Raw genomic sequence first — 19,087 nt, forward strand, 5'->3', positions numbered from 1 at the left:
GCTTTTGGTATAATCGTTGTATAAATATACTGTACCCAGAGGAAACAGATCATTATCTGAAGTGCATCCATTAATTTTATTACCTTGTATACTGCACATAACAAATTGTGCCTGAATATTTTTAATTGTGCAGCACCTTACATGCAAGTGCTTTGGAATTGCCACTTAATATGAAATATATCTTGTTAAGTGCATCTGTCATTTGCACAGTTCTGTGATAGAATAATGTGATATTATTTGGTTTTTTGTAGCTTTCGATTCTTGTGTAACTTACAAGATAATGTATTTCTTCCACAGAATAGTGGCAATTTCAAATTACATGTTTTATTACAACAAATTGTTTTGTATTCACTTTAATGCTTCCTGTCAAAATTCTCTGATTATTCATTTTCATGTCCTGTTTATTTTATTCTAAACTACTATAATAGCCAAGTGTCCACTCAAACTGCTGATCTGCTTCACTTAATGCATCAGCAGATTTTTTATTCTATTTTGTAATATCATTTACGAAATAAAACAGATTTTTTTTTCCTAGAGACACTGGCAAACAGAATATATAAGCTTTCGCTGATTACAACCATCAGAGTTCTTTGAAAGCTCATGCAAGGAGAGGCAGAGCACAGCCCATGTGGGTGGTTGGGTAAAGAAGCATCCACCAAAAGCATCAATGATTTTCCTTGTGATGGCAAAAACCTTTCAAAGGGCAATGTCCAGACACCCTGCCTACAAACACAGGAGCAGCCATGCTCTGGGAGAGGGCACTTTTTTCCAGTGCAAAACATTTTTGCTGACAGGGGCTGACAACATTTACATAAGGCTAGAAGAGTGTCCTGTGTAAATATGTTTCCTCAGAATATTTCCCTCTGCTCAGGAACAAATAAATTAAACCCTAAATAAACCAATTCAATTCTCTCCAGAATCCTGTGTTTTGAACTTACTGTCTCTCCTACCTATCACAAAAAAAAAAACAAACAAAAAACAAACAAAACCAACCAACCAACCAAACAACAACAACAAAAACCAGCAAAAAAACCCCAACCAAACAAAAACAAGATAAAACAGTTCACCACCATTCTGAACTTGCTCTTATAATCCACCAGAAGTCTCATCTTTTTATGCTCTTCATCTGTTACATTCAAAATCTTGTTTATGAGCAAAGAAAAAAAAATATTTTACATATTATATAAAGGCAGGAGTTTAGTGCCAACATAATTGGAATGTCAAGGAATCTAATCATTATTTGTCCAGAATTAATTGACAGAGAGCAAGTAAAAAATAACAATACAATTAAAATTGTCATCACTTGACTTCTGAACTGATCTATGCCTTAAATCTGTTTGCCTTGTGTGGTCTTTTAATTACAGATTATACTGCAAATACATGACAATCATCAGTTCAATCACTGACTCGTTTCCCTAAAGAATAACAATGGGAGCATTATCATTTTTGATCTGTAAATCTGGTAGTTAGAAAGGTTTCACATTAAAACAACATAACACATCTTTGCTCCACTAGATGCTAAACTGCAGATCTCCCACAAATCCATACAAGCACAGGAATTAATTTCAGTTTCTTCCCATTTTATGGAAAAGAGTTCCAGCACTGGAACAGGAATGTATGAAGGAATAGTAAGGCTGCTCCAAAAACGTTATTTGAGATTCAGCAAATCTTCCTTCTTGTTCTTTGCGAATACAGCAAGAACAACAAAATTAATTAATTGACACAAGACACAAACACTATAGAAACTTAGTTGAATTACTATGGAAAATATAAAGCTCGATAACTCTGATACAATTTGAAATAAAGTTTTAAAGTTAATATTTTTTGTTAACTTTTATTTCACTTTCACTTGAACTAAATTGAAACCATTAACTGCTATTAGTTCATAATGATTGGAAGAAAAGACAAATAGAGAATATGTTGTATACAAAAGTACAATGGCTTTACAATGGCAGTTAACTTCCTCTAGCCTCAAGGAGTAATTTTGAGCATTTCACAGGATATTCCATTTGCCAATTCTTCATAGTTCTCATCAACTAATGTTAATTATTTATTCTACTCTCTATTGCTGGTAATTACTGCATTAATTAACCATTCCAAACACTATTCTTCAATTTGCCTTTGCATTTGTGGACCAGTTGAAAGTCCCATAAATACATAAGGTTTCAAGTCCAGAGGAATTGTTTCTCTTTTCAAAGGGATTGTTTCCTCCCTAAAACCTTGACAATAAGAGATCTTCATTTTCACAGCCAATTAATCTGTCAGCCACGCTAGAACATTTTTGCTACCAAGGCTACCACAATATAATGCATGGCACAGACCTCAGAGCAGCTGACAAAGTTGAAGAAGTTGATAAAGTCATGCTGGCTAAGTTAGTCTGCCCTGTGCCTGCCACCCAGTTGGAAGACGTGCTTCCTAAAAAAAAAGTGGTGCGATTTGAGAAATTCTGGAAACACCTATATGCACATCTAGCCACATGTAAACCATGAATAAGAATGGACCCATGGACTGAGGGAGACAAAAACCAGTCTTGAGTTAAAACCCCATGAGAATAATTAAGACAGAGTTCTGTCTACTTGATACATGACATAGTAGGCACTGCAGTGCAGCATAAGCATTATTTAAGGTGGCAGGGACTTCTGCAGCTAACACCAAAATTAATCATCATAAAGCACTACATAATCCAAATAAACTAAGCTGGAATTCTTGAGGTGCAGCTCTGTATTTGTCCAATGGAAGAGTGGAGCATGGCTAAATATGCCCTAGGCAGCTTCTGCCCAAAATGGGAACCTCAGTTTGTCAGCATGCAAATTTCAGATACTTCCCTAAAAGTCATGTACAATCAATTCTCCCAAGCAGAAAACATTTAAAAAAATATAAATAAAATAAAAATCTGAGCTTTTTACATCATCAACCATGGAAAAATGCCCAAATTATTTCACACAGAGTGCAGATGTTACCAGACTGCAATCAGTCTATTCATGGCATCTGGGAAGGGATTCATTGTAGCAATTGTTACAATAACGATAATTAAATATATCCTACATGTTAAATATGGTCTCTTTTAAAATATTACACCTTCATACTTAAGCAAAGTAATTGTAGGATTCCATCAAATTTCTTTAGCTTGGCCAGTACCTCAGTACCTTAGTACCTCAGACTTAAAGCATTTCACTTTAAGGAATTTAATTATTGGTTATACATTGGAACAATTTGAAAGAAAATATATGCTCCAAATATCAGTTTATTCAGTATCTGTATTTCTGGTAATCATAACAGTATGATAGATGTTGGCCCATGTTAATTATTTGATTGCAAGGCGAGACATTATTTAATAATACGAACAATGGCATGAGTTACAGTTTTACTGTCATTTACCTTTCTTTGGGTTTTGCTTTTCCTTTATTTAAAAGTTCAAAAGAATGGCATAATGCAATAATTTCTTTGTGGGGGGGGGAAGACAAAACCCTTGCACGTATTTTTCTTTGTTCAGTTGTAAAAATGTTTGCAATTACTATCTTCAAAAAAACAAATGCCAAAAAATTTCTTCCAAATCCCAATAAGATGTTATATTTTCTATGATACAGAACATTACAGAAATCTGTATATTATAAAACGTACATTGTATATTAAAAGTCAGGAAGCATTTTTTCCCCAAGTGGTTAAAGTAATGCCTTTGGAGCTGTCTAACTCATATGTTAATGTACTTCAAAGCTTTGAGAATTCAGAAAATAAGATTACAACTTAAGTCTCTGCACAGAACAGATTGTTAATATACAATTCATTACTGTGAGTTTCTAACACATTTCCTTGCATGGTACTAAAGTGGTAATACTTCTTTTCCTCTTTTCTAATTAACAGATTTAGCATTCAGAAATAATAAAAAAATATAAGGCAATATCACTTTACCGTTCCATTTAGACAGTATGTGCTAATATAATTCTTGTGATAAATATGAACCTGTTCGTTTATCAAATCCCTAAGAAGATTATCTAAAGCAACTCCCATGTAATTACCATTCACCATCTGTTCCACCAGGGCCTCAGCTGATCTGCTGGCATCCTGCAGTTTTCGGTACTTCTCAGGCTTTTCTCGCTGGATGGCCTGCAGCATGACAGGAAAGGTGAGAATTTCAACAGAGGGATTTGGAACAAGAAAGTAATTGATCTCAGGGATGTCTCCTGATTTCTCGAGACTTTTTAACCCATCATATTGCCCTGACTGCCCCCCGATTTGCAATGAAAACAGCAGGTACCATAAACCACCAGGAAGGGGGTCAAAGTCAATTACAAAAAAATGAGAGTCAGAACACAACAGAGGTGACAAATGACACATATCAGTATTTTGTAAACACATAAAAGACAGAAATTAAGAGCTATTTGAAGCATAATATTTCAGAAAGAAAATTTTCATTTAACAGAAATGCCTTGTGGTAGAAGAGATTTGCTCATTTTCATGAGCAAAAAAATTACCATTCTCACCTAATCACAGGGATTCACAGCATTCCACAGTATCAAACCCATATAAAAATTGATTGCTTATGTTAGTGCCTTGTTCGAAAACAAATAACAACCATAAAATGTATAGATAAGACCACGTGCAGCAGACACCCATATATGGACTATTAAGAAGATTTAACTGCAGATTTAGTAAAGTCTTTTCATTGTCTCTATTGTACTTAATACTCTTGATTCACCTTTCTGTACACAAAAATTTCTTACCAGTGTTCAGGTCAGCTAGTAAGGCCTAGTGAAGGCCAGCTGCTAAAATTAAAGATATAGTAGGAATCTAAATTTAAATATCATTTTGGGTCAGTAGAAATACTGGTGGAAAGTAAACTCATTTTAGATCTGACAGCCTTGCTGTCTTGTCATTAACATCATGAAGTCACATCATTGATTTTAAACTAAATTAGTTGCATAATTTAAGTGTAATTTACAAGCTCAAAGAAGCAACAAGGGCCCACAGTCAATTGATACCAAAAATAAAATAGACTATATATCTCCCAGAGATCCTGACCAAGACAGTGTCCCATAAATCAAGTCCCTCACTTTCCCGCAGCAGATACACACATACAAGAGGATATGTCCCCCCAAATCCTACATGATATATATGGAAATATAACTCTTGGCCCTGGTTTCAGTTTCCCAGGTTGGCTGACCCCACTGGGCTTCTCCATCACCCTATTTATTTCCACAGCAAAGGTAGATGTTGCATGACCTCAAAAAGGTTCCTTAAACTGAGAAGGAAAGTTAAGTAGGTGTCTAAGAATGCACTTTGAAAAATGACCTTATATACTTAAACTTGGAAATACTATTTTTCAAATAGAGTGTTGCAGCCAATACACACCTTTGAATAAACTCTCTTAAAATAACTTTTAAAATGTAATGTTTAAAACATCTTCAGTTTAATAAGAAGCAGCTCTCTGGAAGACTTTGTAGGTGAGGAGATACAGAAACTTGAAAGAGAAGTTTTCAATTAAATTAAATTCACACTCTTTCTCAGCCTACCTACCACTGCTATTCATTTGTGCATACAGAAAGGGTTAAACAGCAGGCTTTCCAACAATATCTCAAAGAGTCTTTTTAACACTGTCACTAAAACAATTTTGGATAAATAAAATAAGTAAAGAAAACATATTTAGAGAATAATAAAGTATTTTGTATTTTAGAAACACATCTTTAATATATAACTAAATTACCATTGAAATATTATGAAGTTTAAACCAAATAAGTTACAGATGACTGTATGAATTATCTCTCATTTTTGTAGGTCAATAAAATCTTGTACCATTCCACAGAACAATTTAAATATTTTCCAAATTAAAAAAGTAAATTAACTCCCTGCAGAGTTCCAAAGTCTCTTACAGAATCTTAATTAATACTACTCTGTCTATAAAGCCAGGTATAATTAACATGAGAATAACTACGGAGAACTCAAAGGAATCATTGAAACACTAAAATATACTGAAAATAATTCTACTCCGTCTGCAACACCAGGTGTGTAATTATCATGTGTATATAACTGTAGTGAGCAGAAAAAAATCATTAAAAAAACCCAACTTCATAAAATATGTGAAAACTTATATCTTCAAAATATAAAAATGATATGACGTAAAAACTTGTGGAAATTAACCCTACCCTGCCCAGCATATACTATGTGTGCAGGAAAACATGGAGAAATGTCCATTTCTTTCCTAAAAGATTCAAGTTCCCAGGTGCTGGTAGAAAATATAAGCAGTATGTATGGAGTCCTTAAATAAACATACAAGATTTGACACATATCAAACTTTCTGTCAACTATTTTTCTCCATTCATTTTTATGTAATTGCCATATATTATACAAATGAAGGTCTAACACTGGTTGCAGGAGGACAAACACACAGAGGAAGCACAGTGATAACCAAAGGAGGAGAGACTGATGATGTGGCAGGGGAAGAAAGGAGAAAATTCACTCCAGTTACCCAAAACCCTGACCACATGTTCCTGCCATTAGTCTGTACACTCTGCCATCGTTTGCCAAACCTGCAAGTTTTGTTTTGGGTTTTTAAGATCCTCAGAAGTATTTCCATAACCCTGTGTGAAGTGCCTAGAAATGAATGGAGTAGTCCTGGAAACACCTCTCATTTATCTCTTTGGTTCTGTTTTCTTAATGTTTTCCTTTGCTGAATGGGACCATACTATTGATCCAGGTTCATTTAAGGCACAAGTAGAATGGGATATTTTGAAGAGATTTGTGAAGCTTTGAAACTTAAATTCTGTACATTGTAATAAGCACTTTTTGTCAATGGTGGCTAATCCACTTCAAAATATCTCCAAATATATAATCTCCTCCCTTTTTTTAACTCTTTTTGATTTCTGTAAAAGATTTTTTTCAAGAAAAACAAAAACAAAAACACCACCAATATTAGAGGGAAAGGTTAAATTTACAGGCTTTTGTCCAAGCAGAGATTAATTCTCTTTTGGACTACTTTGTAACAGGCAATGCAAATGCATTATAGCCAAGTTTTAATTTATTGAAAAAAATATAAATTCATCTTTAGCTAGCCAGAGGCAAAGGGGCTACTTTTACAAATCTAAACATTTTATTTGACCTTGGCCTAACTGCCTTTAGTTGGCAGTTAATGACTTCATAACCTAGAAAATAGTGATGACTGGAGAAATTTGGATGTTGTTCATATATCAAATCAGCATCCTTCTTTGAGAGCTCTGTGAAAGGATGCAGGGCAGCAGTATTCCCTGACCTCCTGTGATGGTGACCCATCACCCCTGAGGACAGAGGGCAACATTATCATCACCACTTCTGACAGGGATTCAGCTCTCAAATATCCACGCCCAACAAAGCATGCCTGGAAAAGGTCACTAAAACAAAACAAACATATGAGAATGAGGCTTCTGAGAATGCCAAGAGAATAAATTTAATTGTCTAGGATATCTGACATTTTCCCTTACATCTGTTCCTTGTGTTCATCTTTGATTCTGAATTTCTAGGTGCTTCTTCTTGGCTAACCAAAACGCCTTTCAAGGAATTTTATTTCCAGTTTCTTGTTGGGTAATCTCAAATCCAACTTACTAAATAGGATTTACTGCCTGAAATTGTGGAGGTTTTCGCACCTGAACCTTCATATATTTGAATTTTCAGTACCAAAAGCTCATTAGAGCTTAAGAAAATCATAAAGGTCCTGAGTCATTCTTAGGTCTGATTTTAGTAAAGCACACATTCTAACTGTAGAATATTTATGATGGGATGCAGTATAAAAATATTACTTTGTTAATGTTTGGATGTCTCTGTTATTTAGGAGTATGGCTGTTCAACAATGAAACTTCTGTTCTTATGGCTTTGCAGTCTCCCTGCCCAGGTAAAGTAAATATCTTTCTTCTGTATCAGGGAAGAGATATAAATACTTTTCTTCTCCCCAGACATAGGAATGGACTTTTTGCACATATCTAATATAGTCAAGCTACATAATACATCTGCCAAAGGCTAATTTCCTGCCAGGATCTGAAGAGCAGCTGGCTTAGCAAACAGAGTCAGTGCATTTCATACAGCCTGCTCTTGGCTCTGTCTCCCACAGGACTCCTCTGAGCTGGGATGGGAGCAAGATTTTGCATTTTATGAATCACCAACGATGGCAAAAGAGATTTCCTTGTGGATTTCACTTCTGACGTCTCTGTCTATATCATGCAGCAGATGCACTTCCACTAAATCTTATGGAAGTGACCCCTCATCCATGAAAAATGATGGGCAGGAGCAAGCTGCCACAAGAAAAACAAATCTAAAACTAGTAACCTGTTCCCAAAAGAGCAGCAGATAAGAAAGTGATCACAAAAAGGCTCTAGGACTCAGCACTGACTACGGTAGGGCATAAAGGACAGTTTTGATGTCAGCCAAGCATAGGTGCTTTGTGATATGCCAATTTATGCTCTCATACAGACAAAAACACCTAAATGATAAAGTAAGGGCAAGATGGGATTTCTGCAGACGTCTAGATGGTCACATGCAGTGTGTACGAGTACAACACTGGGGTATGACTGTGGATGTCAGTGAAAATCCTGGTTTTGGCTGGGATACAGTGAATTTGTTCTCAGTAGCTGGGACAGTGATGTGGTTTGGATTCGTTATGAGAATAATATTGATAACATTCATGTTTAGGGTTTTCTAAGCTGTGTCTATCTTAAGAACTTGTTTTTTTGTGTGTGTCTCATGCTCTGCCAGTGATACACAAAATAAAAAAAAGCTGTGAGGGAACACAGCCAGGACAGGTGATCCAAACTGGTTAGGGGGATATTCCACACCGTGTGCTCAGTGTATAAACTGGGGGAATTACCTGGAAGGGGCCTTTTTTGGGTTCAGGGAGGGAGTCTGGTCTTGGTCAGCAGGTGGTGAGCAATTGCATTGTGCATCACTTGCTTGTTGTTAGTTGCTTTCTTTCTAGTATCTGAATTATTATTTGCTATCGTTATTATATTTTACTTTATTTCATTCAACTATTCTTATCTCAACCTACAGATTTTACTCTTGGTTCTCCCCATTCCACTGAGGTGGGTGGTGGGAAGTGAGCAGGTGTGGTGCTTAGTTGCCAGCTGGGCTTAAAGCACAACAGTACAATAAAATCTATTTCAATTATCTCTCACATATGTTTTCCTTTCTGCATTTCATTCTTTTTTAATACGCCTTCCACAACTTTACTAGGGATTATGCAATATGTTAAAACACACACTATCTTATTTTCCATTGATTTGAGGTTCATTTTGAGAGAACTAATAACTAAAAGTGTTAGCAAGCAGCAATGAAACTGTTCAAATCAATGAACTGAAGAGTACTTTCTGCTTTGTCTCTCATTTTATAGATGGAGACAGAGAAAATACCAGGAAAAGTCAGGTCAGGACAAGTTTTAAGACCTGGCATTCATAAAAAACCGATATTTTTCTTTACTTTTAAAAAAAATTATGTCCAAAGACTTATGCTAACTGAAAACCATTCAACACACAGTCCATGTAGCACTTGTCAAGTGCCATCTTTCAGAATTCTCACTATCAAATTAATACATGTAATAGAATGTTTTCTCTCTTAGAGCAACTAGAAACCCCTAAATATAACTTGATTTTATCTATAAAATATTCATTTTAAAAGCAGTGACACTCTGCAAAATTAAAATAGGTCTTGGCCCTTAAAAATATTTTCAATGTTAATGAAGGATACATATGAATTTTTCTTATATCTATTTAGAATGACTGGTTTGTCTCAGATCTCTCTTGATACAAAACAGATCCTTTTCTGCACTCCTTTGCTGAAGAAAAAAAGAAACTTGAAATTTATCTGTTAACAATTAATTTATTAAATTTCCAAGGATATCAAAGGACCGTCTGGAGTATCTCCTGCTATCTTTAGCAGGAGATATTTATGTTTATCTTGAATTCAAACTTTAAATGCACATGCACTGGTCAAATTCCACACATCCTTCTCCAGTATTATGTTTGTTTTCATCAGCTGAAAAGAGATGTGGATAAATGTGGAGGTAGTGGCCTCCCATCCCCAGTGCCATTCCTCATCTCCAGCAAAGGCAAGGCATGAGCTGGTGGAATTCAAGCTGGGACCAGAGGAGGTCTGTGGTTCACCCACCTCCACTCCTTCACTTGCAGCACGACCTCTTCAAAAGCAAAGAAAGGAAAGAAGGAGGAAGGTGAACCATGGCTCCTGGATCCTTTAATGCTTTTATAAAGTCTTAGAGAGTATGAGGTAGAATCAATGGGAAACCTGACAGTGTGAGTAGCCTGAGTAATTCGTAGGTCAAGATGAGCTAATTTTCATCCTTGAAATAAATATGTTCCTCAAAATGTGAATATATGAAGGGGAGATGAGTATTTTGATATTTTTCTATTTCTTTCTTTTAAAATTCAGATTGGAGCACTTAGACAATTAACTGCATATCTATTAATGTATTAGATGAATATTTTTAACTCAGTATGGAAGCCTGTGAACCCATAAAATCTACTTTGTGTATTTGATCCAGTCTGCACATATATATTTATGTATATTTCACATAACATGAAGTTGTGGCATGAATTAATTAGAGATATTCCATTAGAATGCATAATTTCTAGCACTCATGACAATATAAATAAGAATTTAACATGGAATTAAAAAATGTACACTTACAGGCACAAAATTCCATGTTACTCAATGTTATCATACCTGATTTATGATGGAAAAGCAAAAAATGAGGAAAACCAGCAGCAAATCTTAATTCAATACAGAAACTTTGTTTCATCTCTTTGTGTTCTAGGAGTATGTATCGACACAGGTTTTAATGACATTCCATAACATACTATGCTACTATTCGAGATAACTATAAAAACCACCCCTTTCTCTTACTTGGAAAAGATGGGCATTTTTTCATTGATCTACAAAAATTAAATAAGGAAGAAAATTTGTAACAGTTTAGTTTTCAAGGGCTAAATTCAGTAATTCAGTCTGTGGCACACAGACACACAAAAATAGCTACTTCTTAAGCAGTGCAGAACCATTCCCTTTGGCAGGAAAGAACAGTTTTTGGTTCTGGTATGGTACTACAATAGAGTAAAAAAACCCCAAACAATAAAAGCCCTGTGGAAACTAGTGATTGCCATATATATTTTACAGCTTTGTAAAAGGAAATGGATATAGATTTTCTTTAGCATCCACTCCAGTGACATTTTTCATATTCTTCAGTTTATGCATGTATAATGCCAAATTAAGCTGTCAGTATAGAATTATATTGCATATTTAAGAAATGATATATAGCCTTTGGTATAACTTTACATAAGACTTTCATGTGTCTAGAATACCTTAATTTAATATGAATATGCATGAACAAAAACAACAACAAAAATTTATGTGTTCAGACAGCCTGTGTAGTAATTTTGGTGCCAAAATCTGAAATTCACAGAAACAGCGAACACTCCTAAATTTATCTTGGACCATCAAAGCTTGTCAGTCTACATTTGAAATCGTTTAAACTTGGGCTCTGGAAGCACTTTGGCAAGCTCATGCAGGCTAACAGACATGCACAGGAGCAGTTTGTCCTACATTGACTCTTTCTCTGAGGTCGGAGATGTTCCCTTCCTTCCGAAAGACGGCGAACTCGGGGCTCTGCAGCACTGCCTCGGAGCGCGTCATCCAGCTGTGCAGCTCCGTGCTGTCCGAGTCAAACCTGAGAGACACAAAAGCACAGCAAGGCTTCAGACTTCCACACTTCCCGAAAACAGGATTGGCAGCAAACGTGGTTGTTTAAACAAGTGAACAAACAGCAATTTCTACCAGCAAGTTTTAAATTCCCGTGTCTCGTCAGAGAGTTTGTAGAACTATTCGCTCTAAAGTTTAGAAACTTAGAAATACTTTTTCATTTTTAAGACCTGGTTTGACAGCTGAGCAGATGCAATAATTTTCACAGTAAGCATTCTAATTTTTCAAGCTGATGTTTTTGGAAGACATGAAAGAAATGTCTATCAGTGAAGAAAGAGTGCCACAAGTCCTGTTGGCTGAGATGAGGATGTAAGGCTTATCCAAGTGACCAAACACAGCCTTCAAACCTGTGAGATCCCTGTCCCAGCTTGTGATGATGATATTATGAAAGAAATTCAAGCAGAAAAATTGATGAAAGCCGCTTTTTCTGATTAACTCAAATTTGTTATAGAATGTAATCACTAATCAACAAGCAAACTATAATTATCCACAGTTAAAGCTTTAGAAACCAAAATTAAGATGCCCAAATCTCTGCACTTAATTTATAACTAGTTTTCACTCTACAGCCCTCTTTAGTACATTTTGGATTCTTTCATCAACTCCTTTAGAACTGAGCTTATTTTATATTAACCGTTCTTCAGGTAATGTCTCAAAATGCAGATATTTAAATTACTAATGTTTAGAAATTTCAAACTGCGATTTAGTATCTACCGCAGTTTTTAATACAAGAAGCTTCAGACTATTTTTTTTTCAGTTGTGCCACATTCTCTGCTTGATTCCATTTCTTTATTGCACTATATGTCCTAATATTTATATCCCCTTTTGCAGCTGACTTTCCTACTGCAGCAATACAGTGAGAACACAATAAAGCAGAAAGACCTGGGGGAAAAGAATAACAATCTGTATCTTTCAGTTTTCTTTGTGACTATAGGCTGTATCATCTGCATGCATCTGCAAATCTACTAAAAACAGCAACTTGAACAACAGTTACACCCCTGGAGGAATTAATGATTTAATAAAAATACACTTAATTTATACAAGGATTTATACTTCTAAAATACAAGGTTGTAAGGCAAAACCAGGTGCTTCATAAATCTACGTATATAGAAATGAAAAATGAATACAAGAAAGAGTTCCATGCTTGAGCTAATATTTATGCTTCCCTTTTTTTTCCTTCTCCACTGCGATTTTTTATATTCATAAATAATGAAAGCAAAAGAAAAAGAATCACATGCTGCCTTAATCTCAGTCCATTATTCTACATTCAAATTATAAACTCTTAGGAATAATTTTGATTAAAAAATCCTGATAACACTAATTTAATACTCATTCAAGGACCAAAAACGCGACTTTGAAGTAATGGAAGGTGCAGAAGCATTCAGTTTTTATAAAGAACTACAAATTCCAAGGCAAAAGACAAAAATTCCCAGATGGTTCAAGGAATGTCTGTGCTGGTTACAGATTCTAATCCCCAGTCAATTGAGAGCTTCTTACTTCAGTTTTATTTCTGATCATTAAATCAACTGCAATTCTTGAAATAAAATGTTATCCTCTCTTCTACAAATAATAACTGCATATTTGATGATCTCAAAACAACAGACATCTGATAGCAATGACATTTACCAGTCCCTGAGTACCCAAGTTCCTTGACTGCAGGTAAAATTGCATGAGTTATGACATTTGTTCCATTCTGAATCTTCAGGCAAGTAGAATTAGTGAGACCAACTCTCTGAAAAATAGCCTGGTTTTACACTGGTAAAGGAGGGAAATTGACAGAAAAAAATGTTTATCAGTGATCAATTCTTCAAAAAAAAGGATTTAGCCCTTGCGTCTGCAACAGCTGGAAGAGGAATGGAAACATTTTGGATAGTTTTGACAGTAAAACACAATAATTAGGAACACATCTCATGGCCATCAGATGGTGGCAAGTATTAGACATAGATCTTTAAGGGCCCTTCCAACTGAAAGCATTCTATAATACGATATGATTCTCTGATATGGCAAAGCTGATCCTACATAACAGATTGCTCTGTCACTTGCAGTTTCTTCTGAAGATAAATATAATTTCAGAAACAAAGCCTCCTGCTCAAAAACGGGCAATAGAGAGGAGGCAGAAAAGAATTAAAATACATAAAATTTAAGTCTAAGTATCTTTTTGCAGTGCATAAATACCTTTAAGGTAAGGACATCTTACCTAGTGAGACAAAAAAAAAAAAAAAATCACTGTCATGTTTATCTCATGTAAAAGGAGGAAACACTGGTAGAAATGACATTTAATCATTCTGCTTTAGTGATTGGATACTTCCTTTCTGAGCACAGATACAGTTAGAAATTATATTAGCTCTAGATTGATATTGAAGTATAAAAAGAGTCTTTAAATCTCCTAGGAACAAGAATACTTTAGACATAAAATAGTTCAAGACTGCTTTTCTGTCCCAACAAACTTCAGTTCAGGTAGAATTTGTAAAAATACATCAAAGGAAGATACCAAACCAAAAATCACTTGAAAAATTACTCTAAATAATTACCCTAAATTAGCATGTACATTGGCATGCTTGCCACCTAAAAAATCCATTTGAAGCAAGGGATTTATTCTTCATGCAGCAGTCATGCTTTTGTTTTCCACTTAATCTTTCTTCTGCTATTCCACACTATTTTTACTGGTCCCCCAGCCCTCTCTTCACATGCCAGCACATGTCAGCTGGGTTCAAATGGAGATTTGTTTTTATTGTAAAATATAAGCAAATTAACTCTTGTCACTTAGTGATTTTCATACTTTTTTTATTAGATAGGAGACTTCTAGTAGGACAAGAGTATCCTACTCTAGGTATTTGGAGGGCATTTGGGTTGGAAATTCCATGCAGAGAAGAGAAAAATGTGATGCATTTAAATTGTGAAATACCTCAAAGGTGAGGTTTATAATGTATTTAATAGAGAAAAGGAAAGCCAGAACAAGGAGCCAATTATGAGCAAATAATTGGTGATCTAGTAAGAAAGTTTGGAATGGGAATCTGAGATGGGCATATGGCTTAGGATGATCCAGAAAATCAATTTGTGGAGAATTTTCCATGAAAACGTGACCAGCATAGATTAAAATTATGAAGATGACTTTTAAATATTCTTTGAGTAAATAGATAGACAAACAAATTCAATGTTGAGCAAGTTCACATAGGAATATGAAGTGTGAAGTATCTTCCTGTCATGTGGCCAACAAGGTACACAATCTTATCTTGAATCTGAATGAATTTCATCTTTAAACTACATTACTATGCTACTGCTACCACGGACAGACAGTGGTTTCAGTACTTTTAACAGACAGAAATTGCTTGAACATTTCCTTTGCTCATTTTCTTCCTTCCTTCCTTCCTTAAACAAAAATCACACTGGGCCTGTCACCGCTGTGAATCTTGGACAGACATAAAACCATTTATCTACATATTGAGTTGGCAGGGAATGATACAACTTTGATCCAAGAACCACTTTATTGAATTATTTCATTTCCATGTCTGGACTGAAATCCCCAGCACACCAGAGATCTTTCTCAGCTTGTAGCTCTTCACTGCCTAGAACATATCAAAGAACAACTTTACAGCACATGGTGCCTATTGGAAGAATTATTCTGATCTAATTCCCTGCTGTCTTTCTTCCTCCTCTGTATTTGTAGCTGATAAATAGAGTTGTTCTTATCTTCTAATTCAACCACCAATTTATCCTAAAAAATATTTTTACCTTCTTATTGTTTTAGGTTTAGTTGTCAAATAATTTTATTTCCCTTTGGAATAACATTTTGACCCTCCCTCTACATTTGTGATACTATTAGGTTTAGCCTTATCAATATTATGACCAGTGCATTTCTGTAATGCATAGCAAGGCATGGAAACAAATATTAAATCGATCCCAAGTGTGTATCTCCAAAAGAAACTTCACTAGAACCATCAGGTACAGAGGACTTTTAAACCAAATCATCACGACCTGCAGCAAGTGCTGACTGGTACCACCCCAATAGTATTGCTGGTAATTTCAGGTGCTAAATGTGAGGAATATAAATTCTGTTTATTTGGCACTAATCCATTTCTCACCTCACAAAAAGCATAAAGGATAAATGCTTAGCAAGCATTAAGAAGAGCCCATGTATACAAACCTCAACATATCCATTCTTCCCTACACTCCAAATGAAAATGTTTATTAATTATTCCCTCTCTAAGCAACAGAAAACTATTCTGTTGTGTCTTGGTCACCTTTTCCTTTCCTCTGGAATTGGCTACAGATATAATGAAATCAAAAACTATCTGGAGAATTGAAGACATGACTTTCTTCTTTTTGAATTTTCTACCCATCATTAGATAACAATACCAGAGCACAAACTGCATTTCGTGAGAGAATAAGGGCCAAACAACCCAATGGAGGGGCTGTAAAAGTGCTAAACAATCACCATTTAGTCCTGATTAACATAATTCACCGCACAAAAATGGGATATATGAATCAATTGTTATCAAAAAGACCATTATAAAGTCCCTATAATTTTCCTTTGATAATTTTTTTCTATAAAAATCCGAACTTTTCTAAATATTGAAGGATTGGAATCCCAAATATAATAATTTTAATAATAATAATAAACAAGTGAGGGGTTCTCTCTTTTCAAAAAGGTCATTCAACAGCTGTTAAATGAAAAAAAAAAACACTAGATGGAGCAACTATCCTGTTTTAACACACCTTGCTCTTCAAAGGGCATCGAGTCTCTTTGAAATCTTCAGATTAACATTATAACAATAATAATGCTATGACAAGTAGACTTTCCTTGGAAACCTTAGGAAGCATTTACCAAAATGCAAAGAAAGGTAGCTTTGGTCGTTATTGAAGCATATTAATATTAAAAATATCTTTAAATTAAATATTAACCAGCTCTTATTATTATATAATATAGAATATATTATTATTAAATATTAACCAGTCTGCTACTTAAAAACTTAGCCTCTGTTGTACAGAGTAGTTTTCAGATTTTGCTATGATACACAACTTACTTATTTTCTCCCAGAATATGTAAATGACATGAAAATAAATATGTTATCTTTCATCCCTTTCTCCCATTTACAGGTTTTTAAATACTATCACCTCAGCTGAGTTACATTTATCTCTAGCCCTAGTGCCTCAAATGTGCATTTCAAGTTCTTGTTATACAGCTCCAAGTATTTTATCTTTCTCAGTTTCAAATTGAGTCCTGTGGGAAAAGGAGCTTTTCTTTGACTAGTAACAGAACTTAACTCACCTGAGTTATTCTGACATTTTGAAGCATTAGTCCTGAAGAAGTTTTAGATTTTTTGGAGGGTGGAGGATGGAGGGGAAATAAATAAATAAATAAAAATAATCTGGTTCTTATCTCTGCTTTCTTCCACTTATGGCAAAAACTTGCTTTAAGAGTCGAGAAAAAAGCAACAGCTTCCTTCCCATGTGTTCATGCCACAGTAAATAAGAACAATGGAAGTGGGACATTCAGTCCTGCAGATGTTATTGGTCTACAAGACAAATTGCTTCTTCTTAATTTCTTCAGTTTAAATAGAGATTTTTGTACTTTCAATCCTGATAAAACACTTGGCATTCTAGAAACTTTGATGCTTCAATCTTATCCATCCATTTTTTTTTTCTCTCCTTGGCTTAGTAATGGGAGGCAGTGCTCTTACACAGTACACTAATACAATATTTGCTGAGTAGCGAAACTACTCTTCCTCCCTTTAGTATCAAGTATCTATAAAATATTTAGTTCATAGAGAAGTAAATCTGGAGTACAAATCTTTTTAAAGCTGTGGCAATGGGGCCTGATGAATTTATTTCAAGCATAATCCTTTACAGAAACACTACTAACTAAAATCTGAGAACTGATGAAAAAAGCTGATAAAACCTGGGAGCATTATTCACCACCTCAAAAAAGTCTCAACCCCCAATTTGTCTTTCCTCCCAGGCCTAAAAATACCAAGCAACAGCATGCAGTGTGTACTGTGAGTGCAGAAAGTACAACACAATCTGGCTATTCACTTTTGGAAGGTTCTGATAAGCCTTCAGTAATTGCTAGGACTTTTCTATCAAACCAAAACTAAAATGAATAACCACCAACTATTAATCATTAAGTGCTCACGGAAAATATTGGTTGTAAACACACACAATACAGAATGATGTAGGACAGGTAGGTTGAGAACCCCCATTCTTTAGATTTTTTTTTTTTTTTTTTTTAATCAAAAGGCATGCAGCACTGTGGGCTTTGTTTATCCTTGGGTGCAGCTACAACTGAATACAAACAAAAAAACCTGAGAGATCTTGTGGCCAACAATGCGCCCAGAAAATAAATGACTGGTTGCTTGGGAATACAATGCTTTTTCTCTTATAAAAAAAAAGCATTGATCAAAAAGGGGTCTAGGTGCCAGTGGACATTTTAACTGAGCACCCAAATTTTAGATGAGCTTTCTTCTTCCATTATTATGCTTATGTCTAAAACAAGTTTATATTTTCTTGTCTTTGAGAGAGAAAAAAAACATACTATAAAAATGTGTTCATTTTTACATGTTCATTAAAAACCATCACAAAAACTGTTGTTCTATGCTGAAACTTCTTCCCCAAAGTTTACCCTCAAAGTGTTTTTTCCAAAGTTATTTATTGACTGGACCTCCCACTGTAGAACATCTGCTTGCACTTCCTAGAGACTAAAGGTACATAAATTGTGGGGTTTGGTGCTTCCTCTGTTCAGTTAGAAATGCCAAAAATATTATCTGAAGGGAGAAGCACTGCCTGCAAATAATATAACCATCGTTCATCCTGCTACACAGCTGTGGACATTTCCAGCATTTACTTTGCACTTTTCCAGAATGTAGGTCCACTCACAGCTATAAGTCACACTGAACTAGTTCTCACGTGCTGGTGCAATTGCATTATTAAAACAGATCTAGTAATTTTGGCACAAAAGCAATAGTTAGAGCATATTAAACATTAACTCCCTTTTTCCTTGTGGAAGTGAGATTTCTCTCCTAGCAGATCAAAATAAAAGTCCAACCTGTGTAGAAATGAAAAGGACTCTGATTTTAAATATCTAAAAGAAAGCACAACTTATTCAAGTATCTAAAGTCATCCCAGGCAAAGACTGAGAACTACTGATTGCTCCATCTTGACTCTTATCCAAAAGTTAAACAGAAATTATATGGCGAATGCACATATTTTAGATAGCATTAAAACGAATCAAAAACCCCTGAAACCTATTATGCATGGTAAAAAAATTATTAACATACTGTAAATTTTGTAGCAGAACTACCAGTAATATATCTAAAAGCAATCCTAGTCTCAACGTTTATAACACATCCTATTTTCTGTACAAGGATCA

At 35.0% G+C, this 19,087-nt stretch overlaps 1 protein-coding gene across 14 annotated transcripts in view; it reads right to left on the minus strand.

The window, feature by feature from the left end:
* The window catches only part of DMD (dystrophin), a 1,142,416-nt gene that overhangs the window by 659,280 nt on the left and 464,049 nt on the right, over window positions 1-19,087 (minus strand). For all 14 annotated transcript variants that reach the window (XM_088160350.1, XM_088160356.1, XM_088160354.1 and 11 more), the window contains 2 exons: window positions 11,569-11,692; window positions 4,017-4,104 (listed from right to left, as the gene is read on the minus strand). In XM_088160350.1, the coding sequence (XP_088016476.1) occupies window positions 4,017-4,104; window positions 11,569-11,692 (212 nt within the window). The remainder of the gene's footprint in view (window positions 1-4,016; window positions 4,105-11,568; window positions 11,693-19,087) is intronic.

Source organism: Sturnus vulgaris, chromosome 2 (assembly GCF_052056855.1).
Source record: "Sturnus vulgaris isolate bStuVul1 chromosome 2, bStuVul1.hap1, whole genome shotgun sequence".
In the NCBI taxonomy this organism is placed as follows: Eukaryota; Metazoa; Chordata; class Aves; order Passeriformes; family Sturnidae; genus Sturnus; species Sturnus vulgaris.